Source organism: Phragmites australis, chromosome 2, assembly GCF_958298935.1.
Source record: "Phragmites australis chromosome 2, lpPhrAust1.1, whole genome shotgun sequence".
Taxonomy (NCBI): domain Eukaryota; kingdom Viridiplantae; phylum Streptophyta; class Magnoliopsida; order Poales; family Poaceae; genus Phragmites; species Phragmites australis.
This window is the reverse complement of record NC_084922.1, coordinates 34,448,875-34,471,828: the sequence shown is the minus strand read 5'-3', so window position 1 is coordinate 34,471,828 and position 22,954 is coordinate 34,448,875. Positions and strand designations below refer to the sequence as shown.

Here is a 22,954-nt window from a genome sequence, read left to right as displayed (position 1 = left end):
GAAAAGACAAGCAAGTTCCTAGGGACAAATTTGAGGTCACTTCAATGAACAACCAATCGATTATATGGTCATGGGATCTTCTCAATATGTTCCTCAGAATAATCAAGATCCAATTCATCATAAGGGACCCCTTCAATATGGATGATATGCTTATGGAATTTTATTGCCAAAACGTGTTCGAGGACCTCTCTTAATCTCTGAATCATCCTAGTTGTCCTTAGCCAAATAATGTTGGATTCAATGTTGTATATTGTATTATTTATGCCCAAACAGTGGTCAGGGGGTAATGCTTGTCCCAACCATGTGTAACAAACACTCTTACACCTCGTAGGATTATAGAATTTATTGGTCCATGGAAAGTGCATCTAGACTTTAAGTGTGGTTTTGGTAATTAATGATAATACTTATGAACTAACAATGTTGCTAAAAATTGTTAGTAGATTGTTCCATAGGTGATGTATAAAGGAGAGATGTGTATCAAGATGAATGAGCTCTAAGTGATACTCGGGTAAGTGATGACAATACCTATAGACTAATAATGAGTTAAGAATTGTTAGTAGGTTGTTCCATAGGTGATGCATAGAGGAGAGATATGCATCAAGATGAATGAGCTCTAAGTGATGCTCGGGTAAGTGATGACAATATCTATGGACTAACAATTATGTTTAGAATTATTATTAGCATTATTCCATAGGAGATGCATAAGAAATAAAGTATGAATCCGTTGAAGAATGTCATGAGATCGAAAGAAATGCATCATTGTCATTGAGCTCTTAGTAATGCTCATGAGATGAATGAGAAACTAAAGAAGATTGACAATAAGCAAAAATGTTAAGTTACTTATGGAGATCAAGTAACTAAAGGTAGGATATTGTCAATTAGGTTTTATAGACTAACCTATGTGCTTTTGTGCTTGAGGGTGAGTTGGGGTTAGGTTCCATAAGAAGGTATGAGTTGAATTGAGATATTCAATATGCTAAGTCGGAAGAGCAAGATCGAGACAAGTTTAGTGAAAAACTTGTGTGCTTGATTCTTGCGGTTCATGCCTAAGTGGTGAACCGGATGAAGATGATGAAAAGAGATAAGTCTTTCATGCTTGGTGCATGGGAAGCAATCAAGTAAACTTCATCAAGCTTTCAGAAGATCAAATGAAGATCAAAATGGAAGCGAGGATGATCATCGTCATCAAGAAAAAAGGAGTTGATGACGAGCCTTGAAGAGCTATGAGAAGCATCAGGGCTTGGATGATGTGTTCATCAAGTCTGACGGGATTGCTTAAGGCAAAGGTATAACTAGAAAGGTTTTTCTAGTTTTACCGGTCTCAAGGAGTTTGGTGGGAGATCAGGTTATAGGATCGATAGCCGTACTATCAAGAAGGACTATTGAAAGCATTGCTCGATTGTTATGTCGAGTGCTCGAACCATGTGCTTAGTGTGGGATCGGTGTGTGTTGAGAGTTCGCTTTAGGAGTCCGGTGCCAAATGGGTGGAAGTGTCTAAATCGGTCTTTGGAGTCTTCCTAACATTGATCAAATGTGTTTGAGATCAATAATTCAGTAGGGATGTGTGGCCCTCTAAATAAGCTTTCCGTAGAATCCGAAATCGTCAAAATCAGACTTCGAAATCAGAAGTTATCGCTGTTTTCATAGTATCAGTTGTGCTGAAATCGGAAGTTTCGATGTGTAAGGTTGGAAGTTCCGATGTCAATTGGAAACTCCGATGTTTTAGGAATCTGGGCTCTCAGGTTTGGATAAAATTTGATCGGAAGTTCCAATGTGTGAGTCAGAAGTTCCGATGTTGTTCGAACTGGTCCGAACGTTTCTTTGGGGTTCTCGTGTCTAGATGTATTTTTGGATCGAAAGTTCCGATCCTAGCATTGGAAGTTCCAATGTGTGGTTTTTCTCAGACTTAGATTGATCTATGTAGATCAAATTTGTTATTTTGAACTGATCAAAAGTTCTGATGTGGATATCGGAACATCCGATGTGTGCCGGGAATAGGTTATAACAGCTAGTTTTCGACCATTGGTTTCTTGAGATCGGAAGTTGCGATCTGGAGGATCGGAAGTTCTGATCTGTGCAGTCTGAGTCCAACGGCTAGTTTTTCAGAGTAAGGTATTTATACCCCTTAGCCTTATTTCGTGGGGCTGGTTGCTTAGAGGGCTTTGTGCTACTCTTTTGAGATGTTTTGAACTTGGTGTTCCACCTTGAGTGCTCCCCTTTTCCTCTCTAACAAGATTTGGTGAAAATCAAGCCTTAGTGGCTTAGTGAGTAGAGAGAGGTCTGAGAGGGTGTGGTGCTTTGGTAGCCCGTGGATTGCCGCATAGGTTGCGTGTGTTTGAGCACTCGTTGTTGATCGTGCGTGAGTTTGGTAGTTTGTTACTTGTGGAGACCACTGTCTCCTAGACGGCTCGGTGGTGGATTGCCGACGATCTCCTCAAGTGAAGATTGCGAGGAGGCTCGAAAGTGGTTGCGGAACTCACCATCTCTGGAGTGGATGAAGAGTTGGTCATAATGGAGGCATGGAGTGCATATGTGCAACCTCGTGAGGAAAATGGTTGAAAAAAATAGGCTCAAGTGTGACCGAGATTTCTCAACAGAGAGGTAGGATATCGGTGGATATCCAAACTTTGGTAATAAATTATTTATCTCTGTATTTTCTTACTCTTGTGTATTACTTTGATATCCATACTTGTATACTTGTTTGTATATGCATAGAGTTAATTTCGTAATTCTGAAATCTGTTGTTTTGAGCTGATCAGAACTTCTGATTTTGGCAATCAGAACGCCCGATAAACAGTAAATTTCCGATGAACAGTAATTTCAGAATTTTGGATTAGAGTCATCTTATTTGATTTGAATAATCTTTTTTTCACCCTAAGATTGTAAGCTTTATATTGGTTTAAGACATTTGTGCACCGGTTGAGTCTAGCATATTTAGATTTTTCACTTGTGAAAAATCCGTTAGTTTATTTCTGTTGCAAGTTTAGACCAAATAGTAAAAGAGATGAAGTTTTGTTAAAACGCCTATTCACCCCTGTCGGTGAATCAGGAACCAGGGGTCCCCGAATCCCGAGGCCGGGCCAGCAATCTGCCACGTGGCGCCTTCCCGCGGGGATCATCTCCGCGAGGTACGAAAAGACTAAGTCCTGGGAGAGAGCGCTCGGGGCCATGAGCAGTGGTCCCCGAGTACCCAGGTTCCCCGATAATCTACGAAGACCAAGTAACCGAAAAGATAGTGCTCGGGGTCATGAACAGTGGCCCCCGAGCACCCAAGTCCCCCTGACGACCAGAAAAGCCGAGTACCGGAAAGGGTGTGCTCGGGGTCGCAAACAGTGACCCCCGAGCACCCAAGTACCCCGAGGACCCAAGGAAGGCAGTTCCGAGAGAGAGTGCTCGGGGCTGCGAACAGTGACCCCCGAGCACTCGGTTCCCCGAGGACCAAGAGAGGGCGTTTCCGGGAGAGAGTGCTCGGGGAGGTGAACAGTGACCCCCAAGCACTCGGTTCCCCGACGGCCCAAGAAGTCCTTCGTCGGTGGCCCCCACAGGGGTCCAGCGATGAGGTGTCAGCTTGTGAAAGACCCGATGCCGCATTTAAGAGGGCGCGTGACCTGTCACCTCCAACTGCTCCTGCCATGCTCGGTGTCAGTCCCTGCCACATTCTGGCAGAAGGACGTGGGGACATTTAATGCACAGGTCCCATCCCGCGTCATTCGGCGCGTCTTGGGATAGCATCGCAAGGCCCGAGACGCCCCGCCTGCCGTCCTGCTGTGTTAGACGAACAAGACCGGACGGGCACGCCGGGCTGCCCTGTGACTGCCCGGTGGGCCCTCTCCACGGCGCCCGTTGCCGGCGCCATCATGACGACCGAAGACAGGGCGGGGGCGCGTTTTCAACCCCTCGTCACTTCGCGCTGACGAGCCCATGATGACTGCCTTTCCATTTATGGCGCCTTGGAACTTGTGCCCTCCCTTTCGGGGTACGCTACCGCCGGCGAGTATTTAAGGGAGCCGGCGGGCACGGACAAAGATAATTTTTTCAGAGGTTCAGAGAGAGTACAGACACAAGACTCGAAGAACATCTTCGTACAAGCATAGAAGCTGAGACCACCGAAGAACAAGGAGCCCGAAGCTCTAGGATAGACAAACATTCTTGTAACCAGTAACATTCTTGAGAGATATTCTCAGGGCATTTATAGCATCCACACAGGAGTAGGGTATTACGCTCAGTGCGGCCCAAACCTGTCTAAAAATCTCTCTAGTGCATTTACTGCGTTCTGCATTCGATCTTTCCACCCCACCTGCCATCGCATTTACACCATTTATTTCTCCCGCAAACATATTCAGAATCATCCCCCGGCCGAATCTCAAAAAGGGGTCCCTCAGGATCCCTGCGATAGGAGTTCACCCTCCGACAACCCCCTTCTAGACGACGTCGTTGCCCTTTCAATTGGTATCAGAGCCAAGTCTCTCTTTTTAGAGTTTTACCGCCTAGAGAGTAAAAATATCAACTATTGAATTAATGCATATAGATCTACTCCTATTAGATGGCTCTAATTATTTTGAGTGGAATACTCGCATGTTTAATATTTTTAGAACTATGGGTCCTCAAATAGAGTGAATTGTAGATGTAAGCATTTCTCCTTCTAGTGATAAACTCTTATCATTCGATGAGAAAGAGAAATGCATATATCTCAATGCTCAAGCTACTAATACTCTATTTAATGCTTTGAGCGAACATGTATTTGAAACGATCATGCCGCTTGAGCGCTCATATCATTTGGACAACGCTTAAAGAAAGATACAACAAGCCCAAATGGGATGAGGAGGTTCTTCTTCCGGAGATATCATTTGGAGAGTGTTCTACTTCATCATCACCTTATGAAGAGCACCAAATGATTTACCCCTTTGTCCAAGAGGATGTCACGGTGTCATCCACCTCACCGATTGACACATTTGAGTATGGTAATGATATGGTGAGTGAGATTAGTAAGTGTTTAAATCTTCCTTTGGACTTTAACAACACTAGTAGTGAAAATTCTATATCCATTTATGTTGTTAACCCTTCCATATTAGCTATGTAAAATTGTCTATATATCATGATGATATAGTTAATTATCCTCATTGTAATGCATCTATTTCTATTAGTATTTGTGAGACTAACATTTTAAAGGAAATAGAAGCTTACTTCAGACAAGGCTTAGGTGGAAAGGCATCAAGAAAAATAAGAAGAGATGTCCACCTATGATAAGATTAAGGACAAATACGATTTGTTATACATGTCGCCAATATGAACATTATAGCATGTATTGTCCTTGACTTGGAAGTGAAGCTTCAACTTCCTCAAGATGCTCATGCCCTCACTCCAATGCATAAATATGCCTTATGGCAAGAGGTAAAAAAAAGTAGTAAGTGAGGTTAATAATGTCAATGCTAGTTTTAATACTAGTGATAGTGATGAGCTTAGGTTTGATCTTCTAAGCAAAAAGGATATACTTAAAATGATCAAGCTCATGAACCTAATAGAAGGCCAAGAAGAAAACCTCAAGAGGTAAGAGGAATACCTCATTGAGAAAATAGAAGAACTTAAGTCATTAAATGAGAAATATGAAGAACTTAAAGAATTCCATAATTCTTTATCTAATCTTTATAGGGATCTTAAAGTTAAATATATTTCTTTGATTGATAAATTAGATGCTCTGTCTCAAGTGGATTTAGATATGTCTTGTCCTAATTGCAATGCTTTATCTAAGAGTAAATCCACTATTTTTCATATTGATGATATTTTTTCTACTAACTCTATTTCTCATGTAGCATATTTAGAGAAACAAAATATTGAGTTAAGTGCTCAAATTGAAAAACTAACTAGCAAGTATGTGGAACTAAAAAAAATCATGATGAGCTTTTGTGTACTCATGAAAATATTATAGCTTCTCATACCATGCTAGAAATAGCTCATGAAGTAATGATCACAACGGTAAAATCATATAAACCTTATGTGGACAATAACACACATTATTTGCATAATGTATATTTAACATGTGTTAGTCCTAGCAATTCATTTAATATCAATTCTATATCCTATGAAGAATTATAGAGTGCCATTTGAAGAAAAAGAAGAAGAGAGCCTTGATCAAGAAACAACAAGACAAGAAGTCTATGAAAGAAGAAGCTCCTTCATCATCAAGAGATCAAGGAAGTTCTCATCAAGATGACCAACATCAAAATAAGATGCCCCAAGATATTTCAAGATCACACAAACAAAAGGGTCAAATAAATGGTCATCAAGATGAGAAGCCCCAAGTAAAAAGGCTTGGTGAAAAACTATGCTACACATGCCACAAGAAGGGATATGTATCTTTATCATGTCCCCAAGGTACTTATTCTAATCCTCCCATTGTCAATAAAAATTATTCGCTTAGAAATAATAAAATTGGCAATGTGTTTGCCAAATTTATTAGTACTCAATGTGGCTTGGAGAATAAAAAGTCCATTTAGGTTACCAAACCTATTGTGACTAATGTCTTAGGACCCAACAATGTTGGAGACTAAAAATCTCAAAAATGATTAATAGGTGAAATGAAGGACATTGGAGATTTAACAAATTACTTGAATATTTATCTAATTGATTAAAGAGCCAAGTTATATGAAATTATATTTATTATCTATCCAATGTCACTCTATGAAGGTAACTCTCTATCACAATGCATTAAATTCGTATTCTTCATCATTATGTTAGATTCATTGTTCTACACAATTCTGGAACTTTTTAGGTATCAGAATATCTGATCTTTGAATTGGAACATCCGATCCGTTTTGAGCCATATAATACCTGATATTTTACACATATCGGAACATCCGATATCAAAATTGGAATATCCGACTAGTCTCGAGTAGCTCTGTATCTCTGGTAATTTACATATATCGAAATATCCAGTTTAAGTACCGGAACATACGATGTTGTCTTTTGAGCGGCTCTGAATCTGGTATTTTACACAGATCAGAACATCTGATTTAAAAGAAACATTGAAGGTTCCTAGCCCTTTTGCATGTGTAGGTTTTATATCTATGCTATATTTTAGGGTGTATGCTTATCCTAGCATATGTAGACTTTATTGCTATCTTGTCACGCTTACTCTTTTCGTATCCATGCATGATTGCTTGCTAAATGTACTATAATTTATTTGTAGTGCATCTAGCTTTTCTTACCGACTAGTATGTATAGGTTATATATCTAGTATGAGTAGGATGCATTACATATTCATATGTTGAGTGTGGTTTTAGAGCCTTATTCGATCTTACTCGTTTTTATTGAATCCTATTTGGCTCTTTGAAGAAAATAATGGATTACTACATAATGGGGGCGTATTATGCTTTGTGCATCTCAAATTCCCATAAAATATGAATATTTGAGCAATACCATTTAGAATTGATATAATTGTTTATGTAGCATCTATGTGGTATGACAAGATCATATAAAGATCAATCTCGCAAATATCCATTAATTGATCTATATTTGATTTTAATTGAAATTTGAGATTCTTGTATTTCTTTAGTGATCTATTTAATCTCAAGATTTTAATTTGAATCATTTTCTCATTCGGATCAAATCAACTATGATTTTGTTTTATGTGTTTACTTGAAATAGTTGACCTTGTGAAGAATGCATTTAAAGTATGGTGCTTAATTTCTAAAACTTCTTCACATGCTTCATTGAAAGAATATTGATCTATGCCTTGTTGCAATTACTAACTTGAAATATCTCCATATACCATTATTTTCTTACAATTGATAGTAATATAAGTGGTAATCCTTATTGATCATCTTTGTTTCAATTTTTGTTTCTAGTGACTTCTTTCTTTGCAAAAGATTTCTTTTTACTCTAAAAGGCAAAGAAATGGGTCTTTGGAAGCTTGCTATCTTAATGCTTAAATCATTACCCATATACTTGCTTGAGATAAGTTTTTGAGCATGTTCAGAACTTGCTCCCAGTATGCCGACATCTTCACCAAGGGACTTCTGATGGCAATCTTCAAGGAGTTTTGTTCTAGTTTGAATGTCCGCCCCGCTCCTATTCCAATTACAGGGGGTGTTAGCAGAACAGAATCAAGACCATGCATGATACATGCGTCTGTGTCCTTCTAGTCCAGCTACTGTCCGTGCTCCTCACATCAACGTCTCCAGGAGATAGTGATCAACACATGGATTAGTTTCCTTCTATTAGGGAAATATCTGGTGGTTGTTAGGCTTTTATTTTTGGCATATTTCACGTCGGCTGCCTATCGATCCATCTATGTAGTCTATATATGTCGATTGGTCGTGATACAATAGTTAAGTATGTTTTCCCAATTCACCTTCAGCGATAAGTGCGGCTCTATGATAAACAAATGCTCGTGCAATTACGATAATAAAACATGCGGTTTCTCGAGTCTAAGGATTTCTCAATAACAACCAAACTCTAACTCTCATTCCAAATACAAACTCCAACTCTTTTCTTACTACATATTGAATCTCAATAGCCTCTACATGTTGCCGCAGCTCCATTTCCTATTTTGCTCTCCCTCCCTTGTAACCTAGTGTGTCCACTAGTAATACAAACGCTTTCCTTTATTTGGATTGTCTAGCAAAAAGCATCATGTTGGGAAGTCATTTCTACATTGGAAAAGTGTTGGTGTACATTGTACAATATAAACTCGGCAAAAGTCTAAAAATAGGCAGCATACGTCATCGTATTTGCTAAAATAGACAACATAGCGGTGTATTTGCAAATGTAGCACCTGTATTCAGCATCTTAAACACCGAAACCCGATTTCGAAACGCCGACCCTGCCGCGTGCTGCTTTTGTAGCTCGCGTCGCATTTCGTCATGTGTCATTTCGTGTCATCTCTATGCATAGAGTGTAGTACCTATTGGTGATAGTGAGGCTAAATAAAGTACAATAGAACAACTTTATTTTATTAGAGCACGAGCGAATAAATAAAGAAAGAAACTTGATGAGTGAGTGTGTGTCATTTCATATCATCTCTCTACATAGAGTGCAATACCTACCGGTGATAGTGGGGATGAATAGTGTGCAGTAGCACAACTTTGTTTTATCAGGGCACGAGCGAATAAATAAAGAAAGGAACTGGATAAGTAAGTGTGTATAAATTTGTTTCAATGTAATTTTGTCGATATTTTATTATTCATTTAATATATTTGTGTGGGTAACTGTTTAGTGAAGTAACGTTGGGAGGATATAAACTCTAATTTATCAAACAATAATAGTTGTGAAGTGTTGTTATCATATAACCTAGCATAGAGGTTACATACGCTGATAAATATTACATGGGATATGGGGTTTTTCGTCGTTGTGCGAATAAACCCTAACCATAAAGAGATGACGACAATAAACGTATACGGTACGCCTAAAAACTAACTAAATAGCATGCCTCTGCTAAACCTAACGCGCCTTAGGGAATAAAAATAGACCGGGTTATAATAGATGCTCTCTACTCGGTGCACCTAGGATGTTTTCCCTTTCGCAAGGCATCAGGGCCCTCCGCTTTAGCGCGATGGGCCCTCTCCTGCTTCTTTTCCCTCTCTACCTCGTGTGCCTCAGCCGTGGTGCGCTCCTTCACTGCCTTCCTCATATACTCCTCCTCCTAACGCTTGAGCCGTAGTTTCTCTTGTTATAGCTCGTACTCTCGGCGTTCGTACGCTTTTCTCCTCCACCGTATGCTCATGTCGACCCACCACTTCTGGTGCTCATTTTGTTCCATGTCCAGTCATTCTAAGAAGTCATATATAGATGGAGGAGACTGGACAAATGAAACAAGATGGGAGATTAGTAAGACAGAGCATAAAATTGTACATAAAGTGTCACATGAGTGATATACATCGCTATATCAGTGGGTACTCATATGGTCCATATCGAGGCTTATCATACTGATAGTTGGCACATATGAAGAATCGTACGCCATATGTGCAGCAGATGTCTTGAGACTCACGAATCCTACAAGGGTCGCCAAAGAAGCACATCGACAATTCGACCCCCTGGGAAGGAAAATCTCTCAACGTTTCTTTGGTGGGTTTGGTGGAGCTGAGGAAGATATTGTAGTTGAGAGAGCTGAGAAATGAGTGGTCTATCCATGGATGAGGGTGGGATTATTTATGATGGCTGGGGGCTGGTGCATGGACTTGGCTGGAGGCACAAGCATAGGATTTCCCTATGAAAGCTGAAAAAGTTGTAGCATTGATGCTTGGCAGATATTCCCTGTGAAAGCTGATGTCTCTGCATTGCACCTTGTATCGGTCAACATTGAGTTATTGTTGCATCTGCATGGAGGCATAAAATCCTATGAAAGCATTCCATGTGAAAGCTGTTGATTTTGAGTGGGTGTAGAAGTAGCATCTATTGTAACCCGGTTGAACGGTTTATACAATCACATGGTTGATGCTAGAGCTGCAATTAATGTCCCAAATAGTTCACAAATAGTTCGTAACATAGTACATTAATATAAGACAATAACCATATACCCATCAAACTAAACTAATGAAATGGAAAGGTAAACAAAATAAGTAGTCATGCATAGCATTTGCATAGTTCATAGTACATAGATGTTGAATACCTAGATTATCTCAATATGGCGGAGGAAAGTGGTGATGCAAATTAGCGAAACAATGTCAGTTGTTTCAGTCAATGCTATCTGGATAAGATGGTTGTCGTCTTTGAGATGATAATGGGAAGCTGTAAGGATGGGTACCGGTAAATCCACCATCATTTTCAGGGTCATTAATGTCCTTCGTAGCTGGAGGCCTCAGAGGGAGGGATCGTTGTGGCATGAAATCATTGTCATCGTCGTCATCTTGAGGTATCACGGTAGTAGCATGCCCTATTTTCTTGTCGGTTGTACGTCATCTTGATATGGTGCGTGAACGTCTTCTTTGCAGTGTTCCTTGAACCTTCTCTTGTATTGTTGCTGGAACATCGAGGCATTGGGAACATGAAATCATCGTCCTCGTTATTTTCTGGATGTGTAGTAGAGGGCACACATGTACCCCTTAGGTTCGCTGACCGTCGTCGTCTTCTACGCGAACCAGGCATAACACCCCCGTCGAAGAGCATATACATCACTAAGAAGTTTGTGATATCTTTGTTGATCAAATGTGTGTCTTTCGGGAACACTTAATGCAAAAGAGGAGCATTCGAATCAATGGAAAAAAGATAAGTAGGGTGACAACATAGAAAATTATGAACCTGAATGTGGGATGCATACTAGTCCGGCAACATTACTATCATTCTTTACCTCCTAGAGAAACCTACAATAGAATGATGGTCGGCCAGTTCGCACACCGTGAAAAACATTTGACGCTGCTCGTGCAAGAGGTCCCTAAGGTCCTCGGTGGTTACATGTTAGAGTGGAGCCGTTAACGCAGAACAGAAGGATTTTGCATGCAATTTGGCCACGACTTGAATTAGTTTGTTTTTCTTGAAGGAATCATCTTTCCCTTCACGCACAACCTGCAAGGAGGTATTAAGTATTATATGGATCGTTGTAGGTGTCCATAGAACGTTGTACTTGAAGATATTAAGTATTATATGGATCGTTGTAGGTGTCCATATGGAGGTATTAAGTATTATATTAATCCTTCACTGCAACGTTATGGCTCTACACCAAAGCATGAATTTCTAATTATTTAAGAAACATTAAACAAGTATTAAATATTAAAATTAATATGTAACAAAGATTAATAAATAAATAACAAATAAAATTTTGTGCCAAAAATATTTGACAAACATTACATAAATTAAAAATAATTAAATTACTAATACAGTGAATAATACATAATATGAATGACTACGACAATAAAGTCAATAATACATGTATTATTAACAAGTACAAGTGCACCAAACAACTGCACTGACGACTCAATAATGACGACGCCGCACGCAATCCCCGAGAATGTACGCGTCTAGTGGGTGTGTGGCCCTCATCCCAACGGCCTACGCTGACCCCTGCCACGTGTTCCCTTGCTCATCGTCACCATTGTCCTACCCTGTGGGACTCCCATCGAACGTGTATCCCGCCCTGCTAACTCTACCCTGCATTTACCATTATGAAGGATCCTCATGTGGCAATATGGATGCCCTAGAACGTGCTCCGACGAAGTCCGATGTGCCGAAGGCTATCCCTGGTGGTACCACTGTATACCCCTTAGATGCTATCAGAGATGGACGAGCAGCTCTTTTCAGCCTGTCTTGCCAAGTACAAGGAAGACGAAGAGAAGCGGGTGTTGCTGGAACAGAAACGGAGACTAGCCTGGGAGTGGCTAGAGTCAGCGCGCGGCGGCTTTCCAGCCAGTGACCGGCAACATAGCCATCCTGGTGAGTCGCTAGGCATCGTGATGAGCGTGCATGTATGGAGCACGCGAGAGCAACTTTTGTGACTCGATCTCCTCGAAGAATCATCGTAACTAGATAACTATCCCCATGTGATCTGATGAAGAGGTAGTGCACCGTGAGATTTTGCGCACACAATGAACTACCGAGATATTCGCACTTCCACTTACCAACAAAGCCAGCATACACAATCACGTCGTATAGACGTGAAGGCATGAACATGATGAACCGTAGTTTGGCATTCTACAACCCCTCAGAAATCGAAAGAACAAGTTGTCGTAAACCTCTTAAGATTCACGTGAGATGATCTCAATAGAATGTATATTCAGAAACTGGAAGCCAATAAAGTCCCTGTAGCTTTTTAATACAAGGATACTTATAGTTATTGCAAATCTATAACATATATTATTCTGCCAAGATTTCCAGCCATCTCAGGGGTCTGGGTACTGTAACTACTGTAGCAGTAGGCTCCACGTATGTGTATGTAGATATACGGATACACATATATATACTTATATGTAGACATATATGTATATATACATGTATACATATACGTATATGTACACATATAATATAATTTTATTTTTGGGAAATTAAAAAATATCGAAAGGAATATTAGTTATATTGATAAATCGATTGAAATAATCTAAAATGCAAAGAAAAATATATAAAACTCAAAAAATATGAAACAAATTTTGTTAGTTTTGTATTACTGTTGTCTACGTGCTGAAATTATGTGCATGCATGAAAGTACTACTGTTTTCCTTATAATTAAGTGAATGTGTTAAATGTTGATAAATTCATAAATAAATATTGAGGTATCTTAAATTGATGAACCCATTTTTTTAGTCTTCTTTTGTCATGCGCAGTGCAAAAGAAAAAAGGCGCGACGTAAGCGCGCCAATCAGACTAGTACAAATGTAATTGACAGTCAAAGTAAAACTCAGAATAAGATCAGTTAGTTCTTTCATTACACACATGTTTGATTTATATAAAATAAAGGGACAAGTTTAGGTCTCTTCAGGGAGTCATATCTCCCCCAATAGTTGTTCCTTTGGGAGATATCCATTCAGTTCACATTGCTACATAAGAATCGTTTCATAACAATAGTACTAGTTGATGGTCTTGAGTTCATATTACTACATAAATAAATCTAGATAGTTGGAAGCTAAAGCAATCCTTGCATGCGTAGGTTGCTGATGTGATGGGTGGTTGGACTTCTTGTGCTTTCATGCTTGCGTGAGAAAGCAGAGATAATGTTAGTCCATCATTCCTAAGAATATTGAAACAAAAACACAGAAACACGAAGTAATCTTAAATATTATGATGAACCAAAACACGATTAGCATTCACCTGAGAACGTATTTCTTTTCCAGTTGTCTAGCCCTCTGCCTTGTAATGGAGCCCACTATATCAACAGCACTATTATTAGGTATAAGAGAAATATCAATGCTAGGGATGCCCGTCATCGCCTCTCCCTCTCAAACTTGCCAACGAATGGAAGCAAATTCTTGACATTAAATGTCACACTCAAATCTCGACATTCCGGAGGCAGTTCAATCTTGTATGTGTTATCATTTATCTTGTAAGTACCATGAACATACCATCTCCTTGAGACGATAGCTTACTCTAACGCTTGTTGGGAAAATGGTCCTTGCGTGGATGCAGCCACACAAGGTCTCTGGGCTGAAATGTAATCTTTTTCTTGCCTTTGTTTGCTTGTTTTGCGTGTTGTGCAGATTTCTTTTAGATGTTCCTCCTTCTATCCTCGTGTAGTTTTTTAATCAACTATGATCTCTTTGTTGCAAATTAACTTGTTCCTGTAGTGGTAAAGGCAAAAGATCCATGGGACTATTTGGTTTAAAACCATACAATCTCAAATGGATAAAAATTAGTGGTTGAATGTACTGTTCTATTATAAGTGAACTCTCAGCATGGTTGATAAAGTACGGATGACAATCTCAGTTTGGCCACCGGTTTGCGGGTGACGTGTGGTAGAAAATAACGATTTGGTACCGAGTTTACCTCCACAATGTCTTTCAAAATTAGTTTAGAAATTTTGCATCCTAATCTAAAATAATAGTCTTGAGCACACCATGTAAGCGAATGATCTCCTTGAAAAACAAGTCAGCAATGTGTGAACCATCATCGCTATTATGACATGAAATCCCTCCCACTCAAAGTCCGAGGCAATCTCAAGATAAAGTCCATAGATATATCTTTCCAAAGTACTTTTGGAATAGATAATGGAATATATAAACCATGATGATTAAGGCGGGGCTTAGCTTTCAAGCACGTTATGCATCTTTCGACATAGCGTTGTATGTTACATCTCATATGGGGCCAAAAGAAATTGTCAATGAGGAGGTCCAAAGTCTTTTGTACATCAAAATGACCAGCTAAACCAACTGCATGGGCCTCGTGCAAAAGAACTGTATGAATCGAGCAAACTGGGATACATAACATGTTAGTTCGAAATAAGAAACTGTCATGCACATAGAACTTATCCCAACATTTTCCAGTAGTACACTTAGAGATTACTTCTTTAAAATCAGAGTTAGCAGAATAAAGTATTTTAATTGACTCCAAACCAAGCCCTTTTGTATCTAGTTGAGTAACCAAAGCACATCTCCTTGACAAGGCATCGACAACAATGTTATCTTTATCTTTATTGTGTTTCACAACATAGGAAAATGTTTCTATGAACTAAATCTATTTTGCGTGCCTACGGTTCAATTTACCTTGACTTTTGAGATATTTCAATAACTCATGATCAAAGTGTATCATAAATTCTTTAGACCATAGATAATGTTGCCAAGTTTTTAAAACTTGAACTAAGGCATAAAGCTATTTGTCATAAACAAAATAGTTCAGATTTGGATTTTTTTTTTAGAAAAATATGTAACGTATTTACCTTGTTGGATTAATACACCTCTAATGCCAATAACACTTTCATCGCATTCAATCTCAAAGCTCTTACCAAAGTCTGGTAGTTGTAATACTGGTGCTTCACAAAGTCTTCTTTTCAACTCTTGAAAGGCTTGATCATGTTCATCTCCCCACTTGAATGGAGCATCCTTGTTTGTCAAATTGCAACGATTGTACTGAAATCTTTAATAAATCTACGACAGAGACTCTTTACTTGGCTCACATTTTCAGTTTTAGGTCACTGTTTTATTGCCTTTAATTAGGCCCACTATATCAGCAGCACTGTTAAAGAGAAATATCAATGCTAGGGATATCATCATCACATCATCAACGGATTTTGCTGCCAGTGGAGGAGGCACCCTGCTCCGCCTTCCTCCTCCGCACTTCTTGGTGAAATGGGCCAAGTTCTGAACAGCTCGTGCTCACAATTTCACCTTGCTTGTTTAGTTTGTTCGTAGTAATAGTGCCGTGCTGCAAGTTTTAACTACTACTTCCGTTAACAAGTGATCAACTGCATTGGCAGCATGTTCACTTGTTCAGCTGCATTTTGAAATGGCTTTCCAGACTATACGTATTAAATACGGACCAGTTCACTTCAGGCCATATGGAGTTGATCCAGCTGTACTCACCAAAAAAGGTATGGGGTGGAAGTAGTAATTCAGAATTCTGATTAGCTCATATAAACTGAGCACAGACGAGTTTTCGGGGTGAAACTTTTGCTCGACCAAAGACCAAATGCATGCACCAGGATATGTATGTCAGTCGTCAGAGGATGAGAGGAGTAAGAAAAAAGGAGGAAACTTAGTGAACAATGGGATTAAGCTAAAGAACTTTTGGTGAAAAGATCAAGGGAAAAAAAAAGAAAACAAAAAGAATTCCGTTGCCGGGACTCGAACCAGGTGGTCGGGGGAGAGCCGAGCCTCAAACCCAGCTAGACTACAACTGGAGACAGATTAATGTGGCATTTAAAATTTATTTAATTATTTCCAGAAACGTATCACCACTCAAAATCTAGGATAGCACGCTCGCACAAATATTTTTGTCGCGACCTTCTTTGTTTGAAGACCATATGAAATGGAATTCACGCAGAATTTATGCCGCCAATTTAGCAACACGAATTGGATAAACACAGAAATCATTGAATAAATAGCAAAATTTGATATACACGAAATGTACACGTTTAGGATAATATTTGCACTATGGGAAACAAGAGGCCAGTGGTGTTTGCTATACATAAGCGATTTCATAAAGATCAGAGGTCCCAAGCTTCACCACGGAGTCAGAAAATCCGTTTCAGCATGTACATCAGGAATTCATGACTCAGCTGCCCCAGATAGGATTCCTGTCTTGGTCTATGTCAATGACCAGAAGGTGGTCTGGCTTTGAGCCATTTGGTCCCTCTTTGTATAACGTGGGCAAATATGCGTGGTATGCCGGTAGGTAGCGTGATACAAAATCCGTAACCTGCATGAATTGCCAGCACAAAACGTCAAAGTGAATCACCGGATAAACGCATATCCGGTTCAGAAGGAATTCAGAAGAATAAGATAAAAATGGATAGCTGAATAAACTACATCATTCAATCCGTCAGTCCAATATGATAACTTCTAGTCCAACTCTCAGGTTCAGACTTCAGAGTCTCAGGTGAAGTGATGGCACTAATTGTTTTGCATTCTTATAAATTTTGCTCAGCTGTTTTGATTGACTGATGAACTATCCAGTATCCTTTTTGGTCATCTGAGAACTCAGAAATAATAGTTCCTATTTGGTGGCAAGCTTGGTTGGGTTTGCACAACTCACAAAGCTAAAGCTACTAACTTTCCCGGACCATCAGCAAAAAAAATCTAAATAGGAAAACAAAGAGGTGACTGTAAATATAGCTGTCAGAAAACACACCTCCTCATCAGACATTCCAGGTTTTCCATCTGCCCGCATAGCTATCTCTGCCTACAAATCCAAAAGCCAACCTTAGGAATTGCAATTCATGGTTTGATGTGAATCCTGTAGCACCACTAACCAGATAAATCTAGCAATCACCTGCAGCCTCCACTGGTATACACAATTGGGTTCCTTTATTTTTATAACGATCCATGACTCGATGAACCTGTCCCAAGCATCATAGTACGCTTGGAGGCTCTTGTTAACCACCTCGAGCTGAAGATGACAAAATTAGTGTCATACTATTACGGTTGATAAAGTAAAAACAACTAAATCAATGGCCCAGATAATCTTATTCCACTATCTAAAAAAAAATCAGATAACAAAAGAATGTCAGAAACTCGCCTGAGGATCCACTGCTTTTACAACTTCATTTGGAAGAGGTTTAAATCCAAGCATCCATCCTTCAAAAAGAACAACCTAAGACAGGAAAGCACACATAAAATGAGTTGAGAAATGAGAATCACATAATTCTCAGCTCAAATGCTCTGCAGCTACACATGAGGTTACCTCTAATGGCCCTTCAACCTCCGGCCATACTGAAGGATCAGCTCGATCACCTCTTCCACCAAAAGCAGACTACATGGACATGTGACATGTATCATGGGGCTGCTCAACTATAAACATCAGCTAGAGGAAGGTTAACTGCAACCTTTTACCTTGTCATACCGTGGAACCTTCATCTTCATATCTAAATGTTGTCAAAACAATTGTCAGTTCATTAACAATCTATTTTATAAACAAATACAGGATGTGCAAAGTTTTGGTAATTTTCCGAAATTGTAAAGAAAGTAGCTCTGCATGTAAATTTGTCATCAAGAGGAAAACAGAAATAGACAGTCAAAATACTTATTCTGAATCGGTACCTTTCTTTGTTAGTTTGATCAGTGACTTAAGTGTTTCAACTGAGAATTGGAGATCGTGGCTTCCAGCATTTCCACGGAACTGGAAAGTTTTGCTCAGTTACTGTCAGTTCATCATGTCTTACAATGTTCAAAGTAAAACATGGCCAAGTGGCCTACTGGAATGGGGTGAGCTCTTGTACCTCTAAAAGAGCATTTCCAGGATTTCTGTCCCTCAATTCATTCTGGACATAAAAATATATGTGTCAACAATTTTCTCTATTTTCAATACTTAATGTCAAGAAAAGGAGGCAATTTTTTAATGCAGGATTTTTAATTTTTCATATTTAATTGAAGCTTCACACCTGTTCTTTTGCTGTCAAATAGAAGTCATCGATTGACAATGTAGCGGAATTCCTGTGGCACATAGAAGTTTGAATCTTAAGTTCCATTCATGTGGCCGACCAGGTGCACTATGATCAGTTTTTATAAGAAGAACTCACCTACCAGCAACCCGAAAAAGATAATCAAGTGCAAAAACAAGAGTTGTCTTTCCACTGCCTTGGGGAGCGCTCACCCCAATCTGCATTACAGAAAGATGACCCATTTATCAAATGGGAACTGTAATAGCTAAGTTTGTTCAGGCCTCATTGTTCAAAAACATCTTCTACGATCTTCTTGATCCATCAAGCACAGGATCAGAGGTGTTTTTTTGTTAAGTGTGTCTCATGGGCAGCATATGCTTTTCCTATTTTGCTAAGGCAAGTGCAGAAGCATCCACTGGGTGTGGTGGAAGCATAATTCAGAAGAACATGTTCTCCTGTGCACAACTGGTGGAACAATGCCGTGAGAGCTTTGGATTCTATCCACACTAGAGGACAAAGTTGTATAACAGTACAAGCATCTTAGCGAGTGGCGTACCACCAATGGCGGGATGTTGTCGCCCTCGCTGTACTTTGCCCTGTGCTCGATGACCTGATCCTCGCACCAGAGGAAGACGGGGATGTAGAAGTGGTATATCCTGGCCTTCTCGGCCTCCGATAGCTGGAGCTCGTTGAGGCGGAAAAGGCGGGCCACCTGCACGCCGCTGCGCAGCCACCGGTCGATGGACTCGGCGATCTTCTCCTTGGTGTAGCCGATCCTTTCCACCAGCGGGCCGCTGCAGATGAAGTCGTACAGGTCCTGCACAGACGAGACGAGCGCCGGGGGCGACGAACGGGCGGTGCGCGGCGGGGCGAGGGTCGAGCTGTGATCCGGGCGTGACAGGAACGCTGGTTCAAAGAAACAAGAAATTAAACATGAACTACCAGGTTCATCTCCTTATCTTCGATCGTTAAAGAAAGATTACCATCCATTCAGATCCAAGAACCTGAAAAATCGATGCACTAACTAGCTAACTGAAGACGAAGTCGCCAAGAACAAAGCCGTGGTAGGTAGCGAGAGAGGTGCAAGAATTTATTTTTATCTTGTCTCACCGAACATTGTACCGAGGAGGAAAATAATAAGAAAATGCTTGCTCGAGTGAGGCGACGGCAGGTATTGGGCGCCTAAAGAGACATCGAGAATAAAAATAGTCACCGCCGCGCACGCGTACTTATCCGCTTCGTGCACGCCGTTGCGCAACCAAAGAACAAGCCAGACGTATCAGCAAGGCAGAAACGAAGAAGCGGCCGTGTAGTGGTGTGTAACCCCACGAGATGCCAACCAGCACAAATGGCGCGAACGAAGCAGCTAAGCCAAGCCAAGAAGACGGTCGCCGCGGTACCTTTTCTTGATGGAGCGGCGGCGGCGGCTACAGTGAGGGAGCAGGACGCCGCCCTGCGATGGTGGTACGGCCTGGCGACGAAGACCGGGGGAACGGAGGAGGTGGAGGAGACCGAGGCGGCCGCGGACGGCGGCGGCGGGGCGGCGTGGAGCGGCGCCATCCTCTCTGCGTCGAGCTCCCCGGGCGATCGAGGAGGCGCGCGCGGAGGAGAGACGTGGGGTGGAGGGGGCGGAGGGGATTATTCAGGATTGGGCGCGGGGCGCAGGCAGCCTCTCGATGCACTGCCTGCCGCGCGCCGCGCGGCCGGTCCCTTTCGCGTCTCTCAATTCTCAAACCGCGCGCGCCCTGCCCTGGCTATGGCTCGGTGGTGCTGGCGCATGTAGAGTTGTAGACACGTAGATGAGAGAACGGTGATCTGGTGAGGTTTTCCCGTTTGCCTCTACTTGGCTTCGCGCCGCCGGTCAGTCCAGCGTGACAAGGAAACTGCAAAGCGTCATAGCAACGCCGCGATGAATTTAGCTCTCCCGTTGAGCGTAAGGCGTGCAGGCTTAAAGGGAGTGTTTGGTTGCAAGATGAGGTTCTGCGTGTATAACTATTTTGAATGAAATTATATTTGTTAAAAAAATATTTAATTAGTTACATCTATTTAGATATGCTGAGTTGAGATTTTATTTGACTGAATTTAAGATCATATAAGCAGATAAGAGTTGAGATTGTAATTGATTACTCACATAAAAATAATTTTATAACACTAACGCAGATCTGCATTCGCTGGGCTAGGTTACGGAGCTTTACTCATAGCTCGGGATGAGACTGTATGCATCTGTCGAATCAAACTATAACAATAAATGCAAACAACTAAATAGGGTTTTTTTTTTCTTTCGCGGTTCTACATATTTGCTGGGGCATGTTTACCTTTTGTCCAAGCAATTATGGCCCAAATCTCACTCGAATTTTGGGTTCTCCGATCCTCCTCCTTTTATCTCAATTTAAGACCGACTGTTTTCTTCCTCCTCGGCTCGATCTCACCATCCGCCGACTTCGCTCGATCTCACCAATCGCCGGCGAGCTCGCCCCCACCCCTTCCTTTTGTTGCGTCTCTAGTAGCTCCCTACCACGAATCCACCTTCACTGCCCACTTCCTCGCTAACCCATCTCATTTTGACGCCCTCGCCGCCGATCCTTCCCACTAGCCATCCTCCTCCACCCTAGCCGTTGGCACTCTCGTCGTTTCACCGCACCACCCACCAACCACCTCCTCCACCGACCAGATCCTTCAGTGAGACCCTACCCTGCCTACGGTAACCTCCTCGCTGCCGCCTATCACCATCGCCGTCATCGTCCTCACCCCCCACCATCTTACTATACCGTCAAACCATAGCCCATCACCGGTCCTGCCGCCGCTCGCGGCCTTCCCACACACTCGAAACCTAAGCTCTGTGTTGAAGATATATGCTCGACAGACCTTGAGCCGGATACATGAGATAATGATCGCATACTTCTAGAGATAGAAATAGTTTGTTTTAGAGTTTGTTATCGCCTGTAATCTCGCCCGATGTGGCGTTATCCTTGTAAGCTACGGCCAGGGCTCTTCTGGTCATCTATATTAACACGAAGGCAACGCACGGGAAATGTGCGGTTGTTTCTCTCCACAAAATCTTACATGGTACCAGAGCCTTTGCCATCTACCGAGATCCCATCTATCGAAGCTCCACCTCTCACGGTAGCCATGCCGTCGTCATCCTCCTTGGTGAATGCAGGAGCAAGCAACCCCCTTCAAGGTCACCCGATCTCAGAGAAGCTCGGGAAGACAAATCACACGCTCTGGAAGGCACAAGTCAGTGCCGCCGTGCGTGGAGCGCGCCTCCAAGGTCATCTGACTGGCACAGCTAAGAAGCCCGAGGCGGAGATCAAAGTCACCGTCGACGGAAAAGAAGTCAAGCAGCCGAATCCGGCTTTTGAAGACTGGGAGGCCCAGGACCAACAGGTTCTAGGGTACCTCCTCTCCTCACTGACACGAGATGTGTTGGTGCAAGTCGCCACCTGCGAAACGGCGGCGGAAGTGTGGGGAATCATCGAACAGATGTATTCTTCTCACACACGGGCGCGGTCGATCAACACCAGGATCGTGCTCACTACAACCAAGAAAGGTAACCTTTCCATTACTGAATATTTCGCAAAAATGAAAGCCTTGCGAGATGAGATGATCGCCGGGGGACGGATGCTCGACGATGAAGATCTTCTTCAGTACATCATCACTGGTCTGGGTCCAGACTTCAGTGAGGTGGTGTCCGCCGTGTGTGCCAGGGTGGAACCAATCTCATTGGGCGAGTTGTATTCCCAACTCCTCAATTTTGAGACACGCCAGGCACTCTACAATGGCGCACCAGATTCCGTTGGTGTCGCCAATTCTGCCAGCCGTGACGGTGGCTTCGGCGGACAGGGCGGCTTCAACAACAGTGGCCGCGGCGGTGGGTCGCAGCGCGGCCGAGGCCGTGGTGTTGGAAACACTCCTGGAGGCAATACTTCTGCCGGCCGTGGGCGTGGTCGCAACTCAGGAGGACCAGATCGGCGTCCTACATGCCAAGTGTGCTTCAAGAAAGGACACACTGCGGCAGAGTGCTGGCATCGGTTCAAGAACGACTACGTGCCAGATCCAAGACATGTTGCAGCTGCCATTTCAAGCCCGGCATATGGTGTTGATACCAACTGGTATATCGACACCGGTGCCACAGATCACATCACTGGAGAGTTAGACAAACTCACCATCAAGGAGAAGTATGAAGGAGGTGATCAGATCCACACTGCCAGTGGAGCAGGTATGGATATAAGTCACATTGGTTCTACTACTGTTCATACCCCTAGTAATCGCAATATTCATCTAAAAAATGTTCTTTATGTTCCTCAAGCAAAGAAAAACCTTGTTTCAGTACATCGCCTAGTTGCTGATAATTCTGCTTTCCTTGAACTCCATCGTGACTATTTTTCCATTAAGGATCGGGTCACCAAGAGAACTCTTCTTAGAGGGCGATCATGGCGCAGGCTCTATCCTCTACCTAGGACATCCTTGAGGCAAGCCTGCAGTGTTGAGAAGCTCTCTCTA

The 22,954-nt window shown here is 41.8% G+C and overlaps 1 protein-coding gene and 1 non-coding gene across 3 annotated transcripts; one reads left to right on the top strand and one right to left on the bottom strand.

The window, feature by feature from the left end:
• Positions 1–16,424: 16,424 nt before the first annotated feature.
• LOC133908492 (D-glycerate 3-kinase, chloroplastic-like) lies at positions 16,425–20,218 on the bottom strand. 2 transcript variants are annotated; one of them, XM_062350541.1, is made up of 12 exons: positions 19,852–20,216; positions 19,008–19,357; positions 18,590–18,669; positions 18,452–18,503; positions 18,290–18,331; positions 18,111–18,189; positions 17,904–17,935; positions 17,755–17,823; positions 17,590–17,664; positions 17,344–17,460; positions 17,203–17,253; positions 16,425–16,770 (listed from the first exon to the last, which is right to left on the bottom strand). In XM_062350541.1, the coding sequence occupies exons 1-12, from the start codon at positions 20,009–20,011 to the stop codon at positions 16,627–16,629; spliced, it is 1,251 nt and encodes a 416-aa protein (XP_062206525.1). In that variant the 5' UTR covers positions 20,012–20,216; the 3' UTR covers positions 16,425–16,626. The 2 variants fall into 2 exon arrangements, with proteins under 2 accessions (XP_062206525.1, XP_062206526.1); XM_062350542.1 differs by having other exon boundaries at positions 16,688–16,770; positions 17,324–17,460; positions 19,852–20,218.
• Positions 20,219–22,072: 1,854 nt separating this feature from the next.
• LOC133910359 (small nucleolar RNA Z247) lies at positions 22,073–22,211 on the top strand. The gene has a single exon (XR_009908528.1). It is a non-coding gene; the product is annotated as a small nucleolar RNA Z247 (small nucleolar RNA).
• The last annotated feature ends 743 nt before the right edge of the window (positions 22,212–22,954 follow it).

Bases quoted from the DNA above. Each gene is read 5' to 3' on its own strand.
- LOC133908492 (XM_062350541.1), bottom strand. From the start codon at position 20,011: ATGGCGCCGCTCCACGCCGCCCCGCCGCCGCCGTCCGCGGCCGCCTCG. The intron at 18,190-18,289 runs GTACAAGAGCTC...AAAACTTTCCAG, and splicing joins CTGGAAATGCTCTTTTAGAG to TTCCGTGGAAATGCTGGAAG. The intron at 17,254-17,343 runs GTGATTGCTAGA...TTGGATTTGTAG, and splicing joins TATACCAGTGGAGGCTGCAG to GCAGAGATAGCTATGCGGGC.